At 52.8% G+C, this 18102-nt stretch overlaps 3 protein-coding genes across 6 annotated transcripts; 1 reads left to right on the top strand and 2 right to left on the bottom strand.

The window, feature by feature from the left end:
• Positions 1-1906: 1906 nt before the first annotated feature.
• Positions 1907-7831, bottom strand: OSCAR (osteoclast associated Ig-like receptor). Of its 2 annotated transcripts, XM_041743370.1 has the most exons (6): positions 7743-7831; positions 7230-7359; positions 6542-6574; positions 3865-4164; positions 2722-3003; positions 1907-2207 (listed from the first exon to the last, which is right to left on the bottom strand). In XM_041743370.1, the coding sequence occupies exons 2-6, from the start codon at positions 7264-7266 to the stop codon at positions 2035-2037; spliced, it is 825 nt and encodes a 274-aa protein (XP_041599304.1). In that variant the 5' UTR covers positions 7267-7359; positions 7743-7831; the 3' UTR covers positions 1907-2034. The 2 variants fall into 2 exon arrangements, with proteins under 2 accessions (XP_041599304.1, XP_041599302.1); XM_041743368.1 differs by lacking the exons at positions 6542-6574; positions 7230-7359; positions 7743-7831 and having other exon boundaries at positions 3865-4413.
• Positions 7832-8094: 263 nt separating this feature from the next.
• On the top strand, positions 8095-10393 carry NDUFA3 (NADH:ubiquinone oxidoreductase subunit A3). The gene is made up of 4 exons (XM_041743377.1): positions 8095-8192; positions 8415-8489; positions 9718-9795; positions 10238-10393. Exons 1-4 carry the CDS (start codon positions 8183-8185, stop codon positions 10327-10329), a joined length of 255 nt encoding a protein of 84 aa, XP_041599311.1. The 5' UTR covers positions 8095-8182; the 3' UTR covers positions 10330-10393.
• Positions 10394-10437: 44 nt separating this feature from the next.
• Positions 10438-18072, bottom strand: TFPT (TCF3 fusion partner). Of its 3 annotated transcripts, none has more exons than XM_041743374.1 (6): positions 17676-18072; positions 16981-17239; positions 14486-14556; positions 11289-11358; positions 10984-11196; positions 10438-10592 (listed from the first exon to the last, which is right to left on the bottom strand). In XM_041743374.1, exons 1-6 carry the CDS (start codon positions 17696-17698, stop codon positions 10473-10475), a joined length of 756 nt encoding a protein of 251 aa, XP_041599308.1. In that variant the 5' UTR covers positions 17699-18072; the 3' UTR covers positions 10438-10472. The 3 variants fall into 3 exon arrangements, with proteins under 3 accessions (XP_041599308.1, XP_041599307.1, XP_041599309.1); XM_041743373.1 differs by having other exon boundaries at positions 10978-11196; positions 17676-18071; XM_041743375.1 differs by lacking the exon at positions 17676-18072 and adding an exon at positions 17398-17578 and having other exon boundaries at positions 10978-11196.
• Between the last annotated feature and the right edge of the window lie 30 nt (positions 18073-18102).

The following is an 18102-nucleotide window of genomic DNA, read 5'->3' on the forward strand; positions in this document are numbered from 1 at the left end:
CTCCTGGTGTGACACTGACTTCCTGTATGACTAGGGGAGCTCCATGCCACCCTTCCATTCCACCATTTTCCCATCCATAAAATGAGAAGATTGGATTTGATGACTTTGCAGCCCCATCCACATCTGGTTCCTTCATGTGAACCTGGGTCTCTGCTTCTCCCTTGACTTCCGATATCCACACGCAGTTCACAGAGAGATTGCCCAGGGCATGCTCCACAGGAGTCCCCATTGGTACTAAGTGCAAACCCAGAAAGTCCTGCTTGGAAGTCCCTCCTCTTGTCTCTTCAGCAAAAGTCAATGAACCCAGGTGGCTACTTTGATTCCAAAATTTCAGTGCTGCTGAATTTCAGTACCCAAATCTCAACTACTAGGAGAACTGGGTGTTGAAATAGCATCATTTTACACTGTTTATCCATATTTTGAATTTACTGGTCTTTATACAAGTCCAGAAATCAGTTTCTGTAACCAAAGAACAAATATTGCTCAACTTCTTAAAGTCATGTCTCACCGTGTATGTTAGGCATGTGAGCTGTTGTATCAATGAAAGGAGTCGTGATCAGCATTTTAAATAAAACAGATTATAATAAAATAGTGGGAGTAGATATTGCTTCATAGAACTTGAATTCTAGTTTATAGATGTAAGTGGATGCATGTACAGGGCTGTGATGTAAGCTTTGCTTCCTACTCAATGTCTCTCCAAAACGGAGTGAATAGGTTAAAACAGCTGATCTGCGCTTTTATGATCTCTCTCCACATGTTGGGAACAAGTTGTTTGGTTCTCTTGAACCAAGAGGGTAGATATTTTTAGTTTCCTCTTTCACAGACGACAATTCAAGAGACTCTAGAGATTGCTCAAGGCTATCCCGCTAGTGAGTGATGGAGCTGGGGCTGTCCAAAAAAATGGAATTTATCCTCTTCTTGATAAAGTGGGGAGAGAAGGAGGGGAAGGTGGAAAATTTAGTAACAAAAGAAGAGGATGTATGCTCCATCAATATTAGGCATAATGCAGGTGCCTGGGTGGCTCAGTGGTTGACTGTCTGCCTTCAGCTTGGGTCCTGATCCTAAGGTCCTGGGTTTGAGTCCTGCATCAGGCTTCCCACAGGGAGCCTGTTTCTCCCTCTGCCTCTGTCTCTGCCTCTCTCTGTGTGTCTCTCATGAATAAATAAATAAAATCTAAACACACACACACACACACACACACGCACGCACACACACACACACACACACAAACCCCACAATGGTGAAAGCAGCCAAGAGTCGGTGGGAAGCGGGCAGGTGCAACGTATAAATGTCTAGGTCAAAGCTCTTGTGTGCACACTGCTCTTGCTGTAGCCTTGGCAACAGACTGCTTAATCATAACAATGACTCAAGAAAACAACCTGCACTGCACACAAACGAAGCTGTATAGGGAAAAAGTTCTACCTTGTCTGATCTTGGTCTAGACTTTGGTGAAGGTCTGAGGAGGTGTTCAGAAGAGGTTTGCTTGGCGACCAAGAATGATGTCATGAAGGAAATGGTAGTGAATTGCTTAAAAGTTCAGCTGGAACATGCACAATGGAAAACAAACAAACAAACAAACCCTATAACTTCATTCCAGTCCTGTGCATCTGGTAGAAACTACAGTTATATAAGAGCTAACATTTACTGAGTGTTTACTATAGGCCAGTCACTTTTAAGGGCTTTGTGTGTATTGCCCACTTAATCCTACAACAAGACTACGAAGTGGGTATTATCACTGAGCCCATTTTACAGTTAGGGTAATTTAGACTTGGGAGAGGTCGCTTTCCTAATATCCCAGTGAGTGAGCAGCAGCACGGGGACTCAAACCCAGGCCTCGTGACTAGGAAGACACAACCATAGATAGAGCCTTCCACTGATCTACTAGAGGAATGACCCAGAAGGGAGCTAGAGAACACAGTAGGAAGTTTATTGTGACTCAGAAGCTGAGCTCAGCCAGAAGGACTGAGGGGCTCTTGAAAGGGCCTGTCCAACCCCAGGAAACCTATTTCTTCTCCCCATCTCTGGGAAGTCTTGTCACACATGGAGGCATCTGTATCCAGTCCTCTGGGGCTCAGAGCCTGACGCTGCCTGGGTGCGACTCTGGCTGTGCCAGTCAAAAACAACCAGTGTACCCAGGGAGATGAGGACCAGGCCAGCCAACCCCAGGCGGACGAGATTGCTCTGAGTGTAGTCCAAGGAGCCTGAGCCTGTGGGACAGCAAGAGAGAGGCCTTCAGCTCCAGAACCCAGAGTCTGGGCCTGCCATCCGGGTCTTGAACCTACAGGGTGATAGTGGGGACACAGCTCCCAGTCTCAAAGTTGAGATGGGTCAGTGGGAGCAGGGGTCCTGGACTCCTGGGTCTGGGAGAAGGGGGTAGAGTCATTACCCCTAGACTGGGGAGCAGGGAGGAATCAGGGGCCTGGAACCTTGGGCTGGGGAGCAGGAAGAGGCTGGGAACCCAGACACCTGGGATAGGGAGCAGGGAGGAACCAGGTCCCAGACTCCAGGGTTGGGGAGCAGGGAGGAACCCGAGGCCTGGATCCCCTGGCTGGGGAGTAGGGGGCAAAGGGGGGGCTGGATCTCTGGGCTGGGGAGTAGGGAGGAACAGGGGGCCCGGACTCCTGGCAGGGGGAGTAGGGAGAGGCTGGGGGCCCGGACCCCTAGATTGGGGAGCAGGGAGGCACAGGGAGCAGGGGCTGCGGCCGGGCGCCCGGCCCTTACCGTCAGCGCGGATGACCAGCGGCTCGCTGCGCAGCGACAGCACGTACGGGGAGGACGGCGTGTGGTAGTAGCAGCTGTAGGTGCCCGGCGCGCGGGCTCCGGGCAGCGGGAAGTCGGCCCAGGGCTCCGCCGAGTCGCGGTACTGCAGCGGCGCCGCCACCCCCACGCGGTACAGCGCGAAGCTCATGCCCCGCAGGCGGCCGGCGCAGCGCAGGCTCACGTTGGCATCGGGCGCCACCACCGGCCCGGGCAGCGCCACGAGCGATGGGCGCGGCAGCTGGTCTGCGAGGGGCACGGGCGGGGGCGAGCGCTGGCGCGGGGCTGGCCCCCCGGCCCTGCGCCCCTCCTCCCGCTCCCCCGGCCCTGTGCCGCCGGGCCTGGCCCCCTTCTCCCGCTGCCTCCGCCTCCTGCTCTCGTTCCCTCTCCCCCGCTCACCGACGCCCCTGCCCTACCTCACTCTGCATTTCTCTCCCTCCTTCCCAACATCTCTTTGTGTCTCTCGTTATTTCTGCTTCTGTGTCCTTTGCATCCTAGTCGGTGGCTCCCCCTGTATCTTCATCCTCGAGCACACCTTTCTCTTGCAGTCTCTGCCTCTGTGTCCCCGGATGTCCCCTTGTCTGTCTGCCTGTGGTTCACTGAAATTCTCTTTGTACGTCCCTGTTTTAATCTCCCCCGCGCTGTGTGTTTCACTACCCTGGATCTCCGAGGCAGTGTCTGCCGAATGGTTTCTTCTGGTGCTTCTGGGTTTCTCCCAAGGTTTCCTAACCACAGTACTCGTCACATTTTGGATAAATCCAGATAACTCTTTGTTGTATGGGGTGAGGATGGAGGTTGTCCTGTGCATTGTTGGGTGTTTTGCAGCAATTCTGGTAGTAGGGATAGCCCAAAAATATAGTGACAACCAGAAATGTCTCCAGGTATTGCCAAAGGTCACCTGGGAGGCACAGTCGTCCCTAGTAAAGAATCATCCATTTCTCTTGTTCTCTTTCCCTCATGTAGCAATTTTTGCTCTGGGTCATTGTACAAGCCTGTCTCTGTATGTCTTTTTCCGTATCTCCTGTATCTCTCAGTCCCTCCTTCTCCCTCCCTCATCACACCCCAAAGTCCCTTCTTTCCCCTCAGTGCCCCACGCCAGGACCTCACCTGTCACCAGCAGTTCCAATGTATCACTGGGGTGGGACCAGATGCCCAGGTCCCAGCCAAGACTCCGGTAGCAGCAGTGGTAACTGCCCCCCTGGGCTGGGGTCACCTCCTCCAGGAAGAACTCTGCCAGCTCCATGGACACATCCCGGTACAGCACAGGAGTGATTTCTCCAGACTTGAAGAGTGCAAACCTCCAGGCAAGTTGAGGTGCCTGGCACCTCAAGGTCACGTTGACCCCAGGGGTTACAATTGCAGCAGGCTGAGCCTCCAGCCATGGCTTGGGGTATAAGGCTGGGGAGACTGAATAAACAGAACTCCTGGGTCCCTGGGCTTCCTGGGCAGGTGGGGTGGGAAGAGAATCACCTGGGGCAGTCCCTGCCTCTTTCTCAACCTCAGTTCCCTGCTTATAAAATAGGGAAGGCGCTGGACCCCAGTCAAGGATTGTCAAGACTAGCTGCAAATTAGAATAGCAGGGCCACTCCTGAGCTTTCTTGACTCCATGTTTTTTAAACATAGTGTCAAGGGATTGGGTCCCTGAAATCTGCAATTTTAAATTGTTCTTCAGACTATTTGTATCATAGTCAGCATATTTCAGTAGTTGCCAAATTTGCTATCTACTGCGGGGGGGGGGGGGGGGAGGTATATCCCTACCTCAGACCATTCCCCAATACCAATTCCAGGTTAAATGTTTTATTTTACTGTAAAAGTATTAGAAGAAAATATAGGAAAATATATCTGTCTTGGGGGTAGAAAAAGCTATCTTAAAATACAGAACAAAAAAATTCAGAAGAGACAAGGTTAATTAATTTGATGACTGCAAAATTTTGAAGTTGTATATGAGACTAGACAAATGGAGCTAGAAAACAATCAACAGCACTGGCAGAAATGACTTATTCATTCATCACATAGATTAAGAGTATAGAAAGAAATCCCAAACCCAGCTGAGTTGAAAATTGGACAAAACATGAATAAGGCAGTACACAAAAGAGGAAATCCAAGGTGTGAAAACACATAGGGAGCGGGGGAAGTTGCTTAATGTTACTAGTAATCTTTTTTAAAAATTTAAACAACAGTAAGATATTTTTGCCTATCAGGTTGTCAAAAATTAAAACAATTGTTTATCTCCTGTTTAAGTGAAGATGTGGTGAAACAGGTAGGTAGGTATACTTGAGTGCACCTTTTGTGAAGGCAGTTCATTCATCTCTTTCTATCAAAATCCACAAAGGGCATGCCCTAATAATTCCATTGTTTCACCCTAGACAGACATACACACAGAGGCACAACAAGCTCACTTTGGAGCACTCATTGAAGCATTAATTAGGGTGAGACTGGAGAAAGACCCTGGAAACAACCTAAATATATATCAAGAGGGCCAAATAAACTAGACTCCAACCATACATAGCAAATGGTAAGCAGCAGTTTAAAAAAATGTAGTTAGTTATAATAATATAGAAACATCTCCAAGAGAGATTGTAAAGTGAGAAATAGAAGATGCAGAACAACATGGGTCATGAAATATCAATCTTGCCTTGGTAAGAAAACAAGGTATATAAGTACATATATGAGTCTGAATGCATGGAAATTTTTTGGTAAGGAATCACAGCTTATTTAAGGAAGATGAGGAAGGGGAAGAGGGAGGTTATATGTCCTTTGGTAATGATTTTTTATTTTTTTATTATTTTTTTTATTTTTTGGTAATGATTTTTTAAACCATGAATATATGTTAGCTGTATCATTAAAATCTATTAATTTAAAATAAATTGATAGTTAAGGTGGTTTTCAGTGGCTTTCCAGGTGATTCTTGTTTGAAGGTGTAGTGTAGTGAGGAGGTTTGAGAGAAAGAGATCGCACCCATCGGAAAACCTAGAAGGAAACTCAAGGCTCTCTCAGGATGGAGGATCCCTACTCCTATCCAAATGGGCTTCCAAATGGGGGAATAATTGGCACTGAGATCCTATTTCTTGAGCCCTGCACTACACCAAGCTCTGAGTCAAGGGTTTTACAACATGATTTTTAAAATTTATTAAAAAAATATTTTTTAAATGTAATGTCTACACTGGGATGCCTGTGTGGCTCAGTGGTTGAGCTCAGGGTGTGATCTCGGGTTCTTGGGATCGAATCCTACATCGGGCTCCCCTGGGGGAGCCTGCTTTTCCCTCTGCCTGTGTCTCTGCCTCTCTCTGTGTGTCTCTCATGAATAAATAAAATATTAAAAAAAAATAAAAATAATCTCTACACCCAACATGGAGCTCAAACTCACAACCCCAAGATCAAGAGTCCCACGCTCTACGGACTGAGCTAGCCAGGTTCCCAGTATACATCGGTGATTTTATTAAATCCTCACAATAGCCTATTTCACAGAGAAGGAAACTGAGTAGCAAGTGGTGCTTTGTTCAAAGTTGCAAGTGAATAATATGGTGAAAGTGGGGTTCTAGCTTAGAGATCTTTAGTTCCAAAGTTCATGGTCTTTACTACTCACCTATCCTGGTCACTAAAGGGAGTAAGATGAGAAGGAAAGAAAGGAGGGAGAAAGGGAAGGAAAAGATGTAAGAAGAGAGGAGCGGGAGGGAGGGAAATCTGGAAATCTGGGGTGAGCTTGGGCACCAAAATAAAATCTGAGTAGTTGGAAATGGGCTGTCAGTGGCTTACAGCTGAATGGCTGGGGGATATTACTCACCAGTTGGAGTGATGTCTGAATGACACAGAGGCCCTGTAGATCATGGAGGGGCTAAGTCTTTTCAAAGTTCTAGGCTTCTCCCAGCTCCACCTCACTGCAAACCCAGGAATCTAAATCTTCCTCTGGGAAACAGGAATCTTACCCATATGTCCTCTTTCAGTAGCCAGAATTGCAGGCTCTTAATCCCTGCCTACTTCATTAGTCTGAAGTCTGGCCCCAGCCCCCTTTCTATCTTGCCTCTACACCCAGTGTCCAGATCCCTGGACTCCACCTTTTCCAGGAGACAGTAATCTGAGCCCACAGTGTCTCCTCCCTGGGGTCCAGGAGTCTGGGTCCCCAGCTCCCTTCTTTCCCAGAGACCCAGGTCTTCTGGCTTCCTCTTCTTCCCACATCAGAGTCTAGGATTCTACATTTGTCATTCCCAGGAGTTCAGTCCTTAGGAAGGAATTCAAGACCTCTGTGTGCTCTTGTGTTAGGACCCAAGGATCTGGGTCCTGTCCCCTTATTCTGGGTCTAGAATTCTGAACCCTCAGCTAGTGCTGTCTGACCATCCCGCACCTACCCTCAGAGGGACTCAGTAGTCCTCTTCCGTTCCCTCTCCCTGCTCAGAGTGTCCAGGTCCCCAGAGCCTGTCTCTCTGCACCCAAGCCAGCCTGGGACCCAGGGAGAAGGGGAAGGGGTGGCTCACAGAGGATCAGCAGCTCGAGGATCAGCGCCAGAGCCATGGTGGGCAGATCTTGGCTGGAGCAGAAGCAGGAGCCAGGGCTCAGCGGTGCCCTCTCACTTCTCAGGAAATGCAATACCAGAAAGCCAGAGCTCTGTTTAAGGAAGGGAGGAGGGAAGTGGGGGCCTCTGGGTGACTGTGTCACAGCCCCATGGTGCTGTGGAAAAGCCTGGGAGATGGGGCAGTCATAACCAGTTGTGTTCACTAATTAAACTTAAAAAAAAAAAAAAAGACTAAAACTAGCACCTATGATGTGCCATACCCTGTGCTGCGCTATTCTGGGGACACAGAGAAGGATCAGACCCCATTACTGCCCTAGAGAAGCTCCCAGTCTGATGTAAAAACAGAGGCAGACCAGGTGAGTTAAAAAAAAAAAAAAAAAGGTCATATGTGGCACTGAGAGAGTCCACAGAAGGCCCCTAACCCTTCTGGGATGAGACTTAAAGCTTCCAGGATGAACTGATTTTGAGCTGCTACCTCAAATGATAGCTAAGTTATCTGTCCTCTCCCAGCCTCCGCTTCTTCATCTGTGAAATGGGCTTTCATGAGTCAACTCTAAAATGAGGACTATTGCATTCCGCCTCGGATGAGTCGCAGCTGCAGGACTGGGAGTACTCCTCAGGCACGACTCCTAGGCGGAGACAGATTTGCACTTAAATCTGCAGTGCCGCCTGCTTTCTTTCCGCGGATTCTGACAGCTGTCCTGCTCCAGTGCGCGCGTGCGGACTCAGGCTGCGGGGGCTCGAGCGCGGGGACCACAACTCCCAGAGCGCTTCGCGTCCTCGCCACAGCCCCGGGCCGCAGTTCTGTGCCAGTGCGCATGCGCACACTCAGATTGCGGAGCCTCGGGCGCGGGAACCACAACTCCCAGAGTGCTCCGGCCGCGTGCTGCCGCCGCCGCCGCCGCCGAGACCAAGATGGCCGGGAGTAAGTGAGGGCGCCCGCGGCGCGCTGGGTCCGCTGGTTCCCGGAGCCCCGGTGGTGCCGGCGCTGGGGCACGGCGGAGCCTCCGTGCAGGCGGTGGGGGCAGGGCCACAGGGGGGCGCCGAGATCACGAGAGGGCTCCTCCGGGGCGGGGGTGGTGCGAGAGGGTTAGAGGTCACCGGAGGCGTCCCCTGCAGGAATGACCCCCCTCGCCCTCCCCTCCAGGACTCGCCGCCTTCCTCAAGGATGCCTGGGCCAAAGAGCCGGTGCTGGTCGCGTCCTTCACCATCGGGGGCCTCGGTGCGTGAGCGTGCTGCGCCCTCACCCAAGGTCCCGTCGCTCCCCACTAGCGCTCTGCCCTGTACCCTCAACGTTCTAGGGCCCCTCGTGTGTCTGCACCCCGCCCCACCCCCACTATTAGGACCACCCTGTACACACCTACCTGGGGGGTCCATGACCCTCCCCCACCCCACCCCACCCCACCCTCAGGGCGAGGTTCTCAGAGCACGGTCAGAATCCTACCACTCCTCACCCTTGCCCCCCCCCCCGCCCCGCCCCACACTAAGCTTGGAGTGATCAAGGGCTGGGGAATCTCCCGTGAAAAGCCTCTTCCGGGCTGCCTTGACTGACAGCTTCTGTTCTAGAGCAGAGCTGCTCAGACTTTAACGTGCGGGAGGTCTTGGCAGGCTCTCGGCATAGGTCAGGGATGGGCAGGGAATGCGGCATCTCCCCCAGGTCCCAGGTCCTGTCAGCGCTGCTGGTCTGCAGGCCGCCCGCAGCCCGCTGAGGTTCTAGAGCAGTTGTCCCCCATGGCAGCAGCCACAGGCCACACCGGCCACCGAGCGCCTGAAACCGAACCACTGTGAATTGAGCTGGGTAGGCTTTGTGTAAAGTACACACTGGATTGCAAAGCGAGTGACAGGTATATAAAATATCTCTGCTTCTTTCATGTTGATGGGGTGTTGAAATGATGTTTCCAATATGCCAGGTTAAGTCATTTTTAAAAACTCATTTGTATCTTTTATTTTTATGTGCCTGTTAGAAGGTGTGAAACTAAATATGTGGCTCTTATGTTTCTGCTGGACAGTGCTGGCCTAGAACATTCTTTTTACCCCCCATCCCTGCCCTACTCCCTGGGACTCCTGGTGCCCACCCTAGGTGGACTGTGATTTCTGAGACAACCCTTCCTTTCCTCGGTTTGTAACAGTTCATGATTCCACTGGAAGATCCCCAAACCATTCCTCTCACCCACTACCTTGTGCTCCCTGACCACCTCTACACCTCTACACTCATGCCCTCGTTCTGTGACCACCCGCATGTCTTCCCTCCTCTGTGCCCTCTAGGTCCCATTCCCGCTCCGTCCACTGATAAGTGGGGATCTCAGAATGCCATGGGGTCTCCTGGAGGGGCAGGACCTCCCCGCTCCCCTCCTCCCAAGTACCTGACTCCTAGTTTGCTGAGGTTCAGCTTCTGCCCCTCCCCTGTCCTGAAAGCCACCTTCTCCTGGGCCTCACCCGTCTCTCCACAGCTGTGATTCTGCCCATCTTCAGTCCCTTCACCAAATATGCCACCATGATCAACCAGGCCACACCCTACAACTATCCAGGTGAGTGGGAGCTGGAGGGCTGGCCCAAAGCAGGGGTGGAGGGTGAGGAGGGACCTTCCTGCGCTGGGGGAGGAATAATCTTGGGTAGGTTCTTCCTCAGCAGGGATCTGAGAACCTGCTGTGTGGACTGGACTTTCTTTTTTCTGAGATCTGATCCATGTGCCATAAAAATCATTCCTGTCTGTTTTTGCACTTTTGAGTTTCTGTTGTCATTCCAGATTTGTATTCCTTTCTGGACTTTTGTCATTCTACGTGTCTGTCCTGTTTCTGTCTCTCTGCTTTTCTGTACCTCCAGGTCTCTATCTCACTGCTTCTCTCTGCATCCCCTCTCTCACCTCTCCCCTGGGGTCCCATTTCTCTCTTTGAGTCCAAACTGACAGACTAGCCTTTATGGGCCTCCCAAGACCTGCTGGTCTCAATGGCCCACCCTCCTGCCCCACAGTGCCCCTCCGAGATGATGGGAACATGCCTGACGTGCCCAGCCACCCCCAGGACCCCCAGGGCCCCAGCCTGGAGTGGCTGAAGAAATTGTGAGCACCTCTGGTGATATGGAGGTGGCCCCTTCCCTGTAGTCAATAAAATGCATAGAGTGACCCCAGAATCTGAGCTTGAGTGTGATCAGAGGTGGAAACAGTGGCCAAGGCGAGTCTGCGGGTGAGTTTATTGGGGATGGGGGGTCAGTCAAAGGGGGGACTGGCTAGGGTGGGGTAGGGCAGCAGTTTGTCTGGCCCCCGAGAAACCCAACTGGAGTCCAGGGCCTCATCCGCTTCGAAGCCAAAGTCTTCCTCGACCTTAATCTGGGAGAGAGAAGGAGCCAGCGTAAGCAGGCCTAGAATCTCGAGAAGGCCCAGCAGCTTCACCATTCAACCTCCTCAACTTCCTCTATGCACCTGGGAGAAATCCCAATGGTCCCACCTTCCCTTCCACCCATGTTCTCTGACCCTCCTGCTACCCACCCACCCCCAGCTTCCTCCAGATCGCTCTCCTTCCTTTTCCATCCAAGCCCTCACCTGGCTTCTTCCAGCTCTTTATTCTTCCCTGCCCACCTGCACCCCTCCCAGACCCACCTCCTTTCTCCAGTTGTCCCTTGCCCTGAGCTTGTCCTGAGCCTGCCCTGAGCCCGAGTCTCTGCAAGGCCCAGCTCCCACAGCACTGCTGCAAAACCCAAGGCCCTGGTCCCACCTGTACCGGGGCTAGTTCTGGAGTCAGCACAGCTCCCGCTCGGCGTCCGTCCCGGGGTGCTCGCCGCCTCTTGCGTCCACTGGGCCCCTCCCCGGGGGTTGGGCTGCTGGGTTCTGGAGGTGCGGGTGTCCTTCGGGGTGGGGACAGCCCCTCTTTCTCTGGGGGCTCATTCTCAGCATTGCCGGGGGTGGGAGCATCTGTGCCCTGGCTGCCCTCATCCTGGTGGGGAGAAGGGGTGGCAGGTGAAGGCTGTGTCCTGGTGCCCTGTCCCCCCACACCCACCCCCCTGCCTGCCAGGAGGCCATGCTCACCTCCAGGACTATGGTGAGCTGGCTGGCACGGTAGTCATCACCATAAGCATCCAGCACTCTCATGAGGAACCTGCGTCCGGAGAGAGGCCATTGGGGAGGCACAACCTTAGTATCTGGTGGTTGGAGAAAGGGGCGCCCGACAGCCCAGCCCCAGCTTGGAAACCAAGGCTGTCCCAGACCCATAAACCCAGAAGATTCAGAGCTGCCAAATCTGAGACCTGGTTGCCAAGTAGTTGAGCAGCAGGGGACACTGGACCAGACCAGGGGACCTCTCTGCACCTGCTTCCCACTCTGTTGACAAGACACACGACAGCCCTGAGTGGGCGGGCCACCTGAGGGTGACACTGCAGCTGGAGAGTGGCATCTGCTGTGCTCAGCCCATGTTCTGGTGTCAGCTATCTTTATTAGTAACTGAAGGGCAAGACAAAGAGCCCTCCTGCTGACATGACCTTCTCTGCTTCCCTGGTCCCTGCTTCTGAGAGCTCTGAATGCTATCTGGGGGCAAGCACCTGGGTGGAGTGCTTTACCTACAATCTCTTTCCAGGTATGTGTCCATACCTGTTCTGTACCGTGTCTTGGTGCTAGTGATACATCGGGGAACCAAACAAAAACCCCTGTCTGCACCGAACTTGGGACAATCAGCAAATCAGCCAAACAGTAGTAGGAAGGAGGATGCATGATACCTGGAAGAGGGCTGAAACCTCTGAAAGTCGGTGGGGAAGGCCTCACTGAGAAGGTGAGGGAGTGGCAGAAAAACACTTCTGGCAGAAGGAACAGTAAGTGCAAAAGCCCTGAGGTGGGAGCAGCATGCGTGCTGTGTTCTTGGTAGAGCGAGGTGACGGGCCCTTGAACATAGGGCCTTGTTGGCTACTGTAGGATGATCTTGCTCTGAGAGGTGACTTGGTCTGTCTTACCTCTTATGTTGGTTTTCTTTCTTTCTTTCTTTTTTTTTTTTACTTTTGAAAAAGAATTTTTAAAAATTTATGGTAAGATACACATAACATAGTTTGCCAATTTAACCAGTTTTAAGTTAACCAGTACAGCTCAGGGGCATGAAGCACATTCAGTGTTGTGCAACCATCACTCCCGTTGGTCTCCAGGACTCTTCATTTTCCCAAAGTAAAACTGTCCCATTAACTAACTCCCCTCCCCCTAGCAGTCACCACTCTCCAGGTCTATGAACTTAAGTCCTTATATTAGTGGAATCACAGAGTATTTGTCCTCCTGGGACCAACTCAAATAACGTAATCATGGTTCATGTGTAATGTGGGTCAGGATTTCCTTCCTTTTTAAGACTAAATGATAATCCTACGTGTGGACCATGTTCCGTTCATCCGTCTATCCATAAAATGCTTCCACATTTTGGCTGCTGTGAATACTGTTAGGATCCCGTGTGTATGCATATCGGTCAGCGGCCCTGTGTTTGAATCTTTTTTTTTGGGGGGGGGGTATACCTAGGAATGGAGTTGCTAGACCATATAATAATTCTGTTTTTAAATTTTGGGGAATTGCCATACTATTTTTACACAGTGGCCTGTCTTAGGTTTTATAAGTGGACAGCCCCTGAATCTCTGATACCATAGATCTGGGGTGAGTGAGGCCTTGGAACCTGGGTTTGTGGCAAGTTCCCATGTGGCATTGGGGCTCCTGGTCCAAGGGCTGCACACTGAGAAGCTCGGGGTTGAGCAGCATTCAAGAGAGGCCGCTCAGAGAAGGTGATCACCCTGACTGATCTGTACTGTTAAGGCAAGTGTAGCATTTGCAGATCCCATTCCCAGACTTTTGACCTTATAGCCATCAAGGCCACCCTCCCCTTTCATAAACTCTCTTGGTTTTACTGTAAAAGAATCTTGGCGGATGGTACAACTAGAGAAAAAAAGGTTCACCCAAGGTGTTGTGACAGGAGCCCTGCGAGAGGTGAGGGGAGGCCAGGGAGAGTGTGGCAGGCATGGGCAAGGAGCCATGGCCTGTGGCTCAGGGTGCTGACACCCAGGGTCTGTTCTGAGGGCGCGTCAGACCAGGAGGTGGGAGATAAGCCAATGGGAGGGTTCATTCCCCGACATGAAGCAGCCTGAGGGGGAGCACACGGGGGGCAGGGGCGAGGTCAGGGCTAGCTCTGCATGTGTGTGAGGTGACCAGAAGCCACTGTCCAGCAGACGGTCCACAGAGGGGATACACAGCTGAAAGAGCTGCAGACAGGACTGAAAGGTTGGCGGTGTTTAGATGTCCTTTCCGACCACGATGCTGTGAGATGTTCTAGAAGTGCACACAGAACCTTCTGTGAGGACAGGAACGCCCTGTACCTGTGCCACGCACCACAGAGCTGCTGGCCACCTGTCGCCGTGTGGTGACAGTAATGAAGGAACTTTTTGAGGTCATTTATTTCAGTTTTGATGTCAGTTGTGACCTGTGCTACTGAGCTGCAGTGTAGGAGCACCACTGAGGGAGCATTTCATTTCATTTCATTTCATTTTAGTTTGGGTAAAAATCACCGTTGGTAGTGGCTGAGCATGTGAACGGAGGCCAGTGCAACTGAAGGAACTGAATTTTCTATTTTGTGTCAATCAATTAAAATTTATTTTGACTAATGTTAAATTTTAGTTTTAATAAACTGTCAGATTAGGTGAGCACTTGTGGCTACCATGCTGGACAGTGGAGGTGTAGATGCAAGGGCACCCAGGGCCAAGGTACTGGGGCCAGGGAGTGGGGGAGTCCAGGTGAGTGAGGGACCTGCTTCCAGGTGGGCGCATCCTGTGGGTCAGGTGAGTGCATGGCTGAGGACTGACCAGGGCTCAGCATCCTGGCGCCTTCTCAGAATATAGGTCACAGACATTGGGACATAGCACGTGGCCGGAGGCTCTGGGCACAGCCCATGAACTCCTCTTCAGTACTCGGCAGCTACTGAGATTTTGGCGTTACCCAATCTCAACCAAGACGGGGAACAGACTCAGAGAGGTATGTGGCTTGCTGAGCATCACACAGCAAAACTGCTTGAAACCAAGTGTGTGACTCTACATCATGATCCTGTTCTGCTGGACCTCCCATTCAAAAGGAGTGCACCTGCCACCCAAGCCTCCTTCAGCCCATCCGGTGAGGCCTGCACAGACACGAAGGAGGCAAGAATCGCCAGAGGTGGTAGAAACAGCAGCTGGGAGCAGAGGCCTGGGGCCCAGGGAGGGGGGCGTGCAGGGGCTTACCTCCGCTCCTGCTGCAGTCTCCGTGTTATCCTTTGCACCTGATGGAGTCTGTTCAGGACCCGCTCATTCACCTGCAGGGAGCCAGAAGGCACAGGTCACCTGGACTCTGCTCCTTATTCCATGTGGGATGAATGTAGCGCCAGCGGGGGCCCACGGGCCTCAGGGAGCCGGCCACACTCCCCATGGCCTCTGGGGCTGCTGCGCCCACTCCTTTCCTGCATCTGCGCCTCCCTAGCTGGCTGCCTCCTGTCCTGGGGGCCTTCCCACATGCCAGAGGAGCTCCCTCCCTCAAGCCTGACCTCAGAGGTTACCTCCTCAGGGAGTCCACCCAGACCTCCCACCACACAGCAATACCCCCTCTTGACTCCCCCTACCAGAACTGTGCACCCAGCTACTCCTCTGCTTTGGCTTGCGTTAAAATGCTCCTTGCCGCCTTCTAGCCTATCCACTTCTCTTGCTCACCCTCTCCCACCAGACCATAAGCTCCAAAGGACAGGGGTTGTGCCTGTGTCCCCACTCCCTAAGCAGAACCCTGTAGGGGGCGGGGGGGCTCCATCAGTATTTGCTAAATGCATGCCTTCCTACTGTGTACAGTGGTGGGGGACAGCAGGCAGGTTCACATGCTGGAGACGAGGAGGAGGTGGCCTACTTCAGGACTATCAGAGGCATGTGGGCTGAGACACGAACGAGCAGGTACTTCCCTAGATCGGAAAGACCTGGGTTCAAACCCCAGCCTGCCACTCTCAGCTGTGTGACCTTGGGCAAGTTACCTAACCTATCTTAGTCTTGCATTTCACCACCTGTCTTGAATAACGCCACCTGTTCTAATGGGGCAGATTAAGAGCAGAAAATCAAATGCCAGATACATTTGAGCAAATGTTTGAGTCCCTCTGGACCTGGTATTTGTGTGCTAAACAGGGCTTGGGGTCCCCGCTGCAAGTCGGGGGAGCTGGGGGTGGGGGGGTAGGTAGAGGTAGCAGGGCATCCTGAGATGTCGTGTTTTGTAAAGCCTAGGGCAGGCTTGGAACACGGTGGGTGCTCCCATGTCACAGTGGTCGCTCTGACGTCAGCACCCATGTACTGAGAAGCCCTGTGAACACAGAATGCCAGGGATGAAATGTTATGGCTACCATAGGATTCAGGTGAGGAGTCTCCAGGAGAGAAGAGGTAGGAGGGAGGTCGGGGTGGGGCCAACAACTGCCTAGTACAAGATGTATAGTATCTGCGGATATCACATCTGATTTGTCTCCACACTATTTTACACCAACACATGTGAACACACATAAAACCATATGGCAAATAGCATCCTGGATCACCCTAGCTGTTCCCAGGTGCACGTAGACTCAGCTTCAGAGCAGCTTCTGGGGCTGACCTGCTCCAAGCACTCCCACTGCCCTCACTTCCCATGCGGTTCTCCCCAACATCTCCTGCCAAAACAAGTGTCTATTCGGCTTCAGGCAGTCTGATGCACTCATCCTAAGATGGCTTCAACGTCCGCCCTGGTTCTCCACCTGCTCTGCCTCCTGACCCCTGCTCCAGTGCAGACTGCATCCTCTCCTGCCCAGGCCCCTACACCAGCCTCCCTTCTTCCCCAGCTCCCCAACACTGCCATTAGGGGTCGGATGGTGTCCCCCCAAAAAAGTACTTCAGAATGTGACCTTCTTTGGAGATGGTGTCTTCACAGAGATGATCAAGTGAAATGAGGTCGGTAAGCACCTGACCCAACATGACCACGTCCTCATACAAGGAGAAAAGCAGGGCAAAGACAGGGACCCCCCCCCCCCAGGAGATCACCATGTGGGTGACGGCAGAGACCTACCAGTCGGGTGTCAGCAAGCACCAGATGCAAAGAGAGGCACGTGGTAGATTCCTCACCGCCTTCAGAAGGAACCAACTGTGGACTAACACCCTGATCTTGCACTGGCAGCCTCAGAGCCATGACAGTACACTTCTGTTATTTAGCGCCCCGTTCGTGGCACTAAGACTAACATGACCATGCTCAGGCTTTCAAACACCTAGACCTGACCCTGTCCCTTACCCCTCACTTAAATGTTAAAACAAACGCCAAACTTCATGCCCCGGTGTTCCCGGCTTTTCAAGATCTGGTCCAGGCCAACCGCATGCTCCTCATTCTCACGGAGGAGCTGATGCAGTGATGCAGCTGAGAACCTGTGTCTGGGGCAGAAGCCATGGGGATGGGGGCAGGGGAAGGATCCAACAGGACAGGAGGACCTGATGAGAAGGGTACAGGAGACTTGAAAAGTCTGATCAGCGGGGAACATGAGAGGCACCTACAAACATCAGTGAGCTGAGCTGGGTCACCAGGGATGCTCAGAGCACAGGGCTCTCCCAGTGCCTTGTATGGTGCCTGATACACAATAGGTACAGAACCACTGAACGATTCACTCAGCCAGGTAAGGAAGGCAGGCATGTGGACAGAGAAGGGGTAATTTAGGCCAGGGGACCCCAGAACGGGGGAATCCGCACTCACCTACCTGCTCGATCTCCCGGCAGCGCCGACCTAGCACCTGGTACTTCCTACGATTTAGTTCCCGCTGGCGCCGCCGCTGGCCCCGGGCAGCCTCTTCCTCTTCATCTCGCTCCCGGAGCCCTGAGCCACCCAGACCCCCGGACACGAACTCCACTTCCGTCTCCAGCTCACTCTCCAAAATGTGACCACCGAACAGCGGCGGCAGCGCCAGCTCCGAGCCTGGCGGCGCCGAGAACTCTTCAAAGCCCACGGCTGCCATGGTCCTGTAAGGTCAGTAGGTTCAGGAATCCTGAACCACCGGCCCCCGCCTCTCCTCCCTCAGACCCGGGAGTCCAGACCCCCAGCCCCTCCTCCCTCAGACCCGGGAGTCCCACTAGAGTTCGAGCCCCGACCCCTCCTCCCAGGATCCAGGTGTCCATACCCCCAGACTTGCTCCCCGAGGATCGCGGGGACTTCAAGCCCCCACTCAGACCCAGGAGCCGGGGCCTCCAACCTCGTCTGTCTCTCAGATTCAGAACTCCAACTCCTAGCTTTTTTCCCCCTGGACGTCCAAGCGCAGACCCCGGTCCTTTAGAGGGCTCAGCGAAAGCAGCTGCATGAACTACAATCCCCATCCGCCCTCAAAAAAAGCGCAGATGGGTGTACGCGATGCAGCCGCAATACCTTTTGGGAGCGGTAGTTTCCTCCAAAGCCACTCACCCCTCTCGCTGCTCCAATTCCATGTCTCTCTCCAGCTCCAGCCACCGCGGGTCTCAGAACGCCCAGCCTCGCAAACCTCTAGGTTAAGTCCTTCGCAAAACTACCTGTCCCATCGGGCTTCACGGCCTCGGCATCCGGGTCTTTGCCGCTGGGCTTTCTGGGAATTGTAGTTCCCTGCTTCCGGCTTCGCTCCCTACCCCCCTCCACCTTCACCTCCACCCGGAGTTCCGCCCTGCTTAAAGGCCTTGCTTTCTCGTCTCACTCCTTCCTCGGTCGTCTTAGTTGTCCCCGTCTTTATTCTTGTCTGGGCACCTTCTCACTGGCTAGGGCGATGCTCCGCTTAGCAGGCTCAGTACTCGGCGGGCCGTCAGCCCGACAAGTCCCTTCTCCTCTGCTTACCCCTTCTCCGCTTCGCTGCAGGAACTAA

The sequence above is a fragment of the Vulpes lagopus genome, chromosome 2 (assembly GCF_018345385.1).
Source record: "Vulpes lagopus strain Blue_001 chromosome 2, ASM1834538v1, whole genome shotgun sequence".
In the NCBI taxonomy this organism is placed as follows: domain Eukaryota; kingdom Metazoa; phylum Chordata; class Mammalia; order Carnivora; family Canidae; genus Vulpes; species Vulpes lagopus.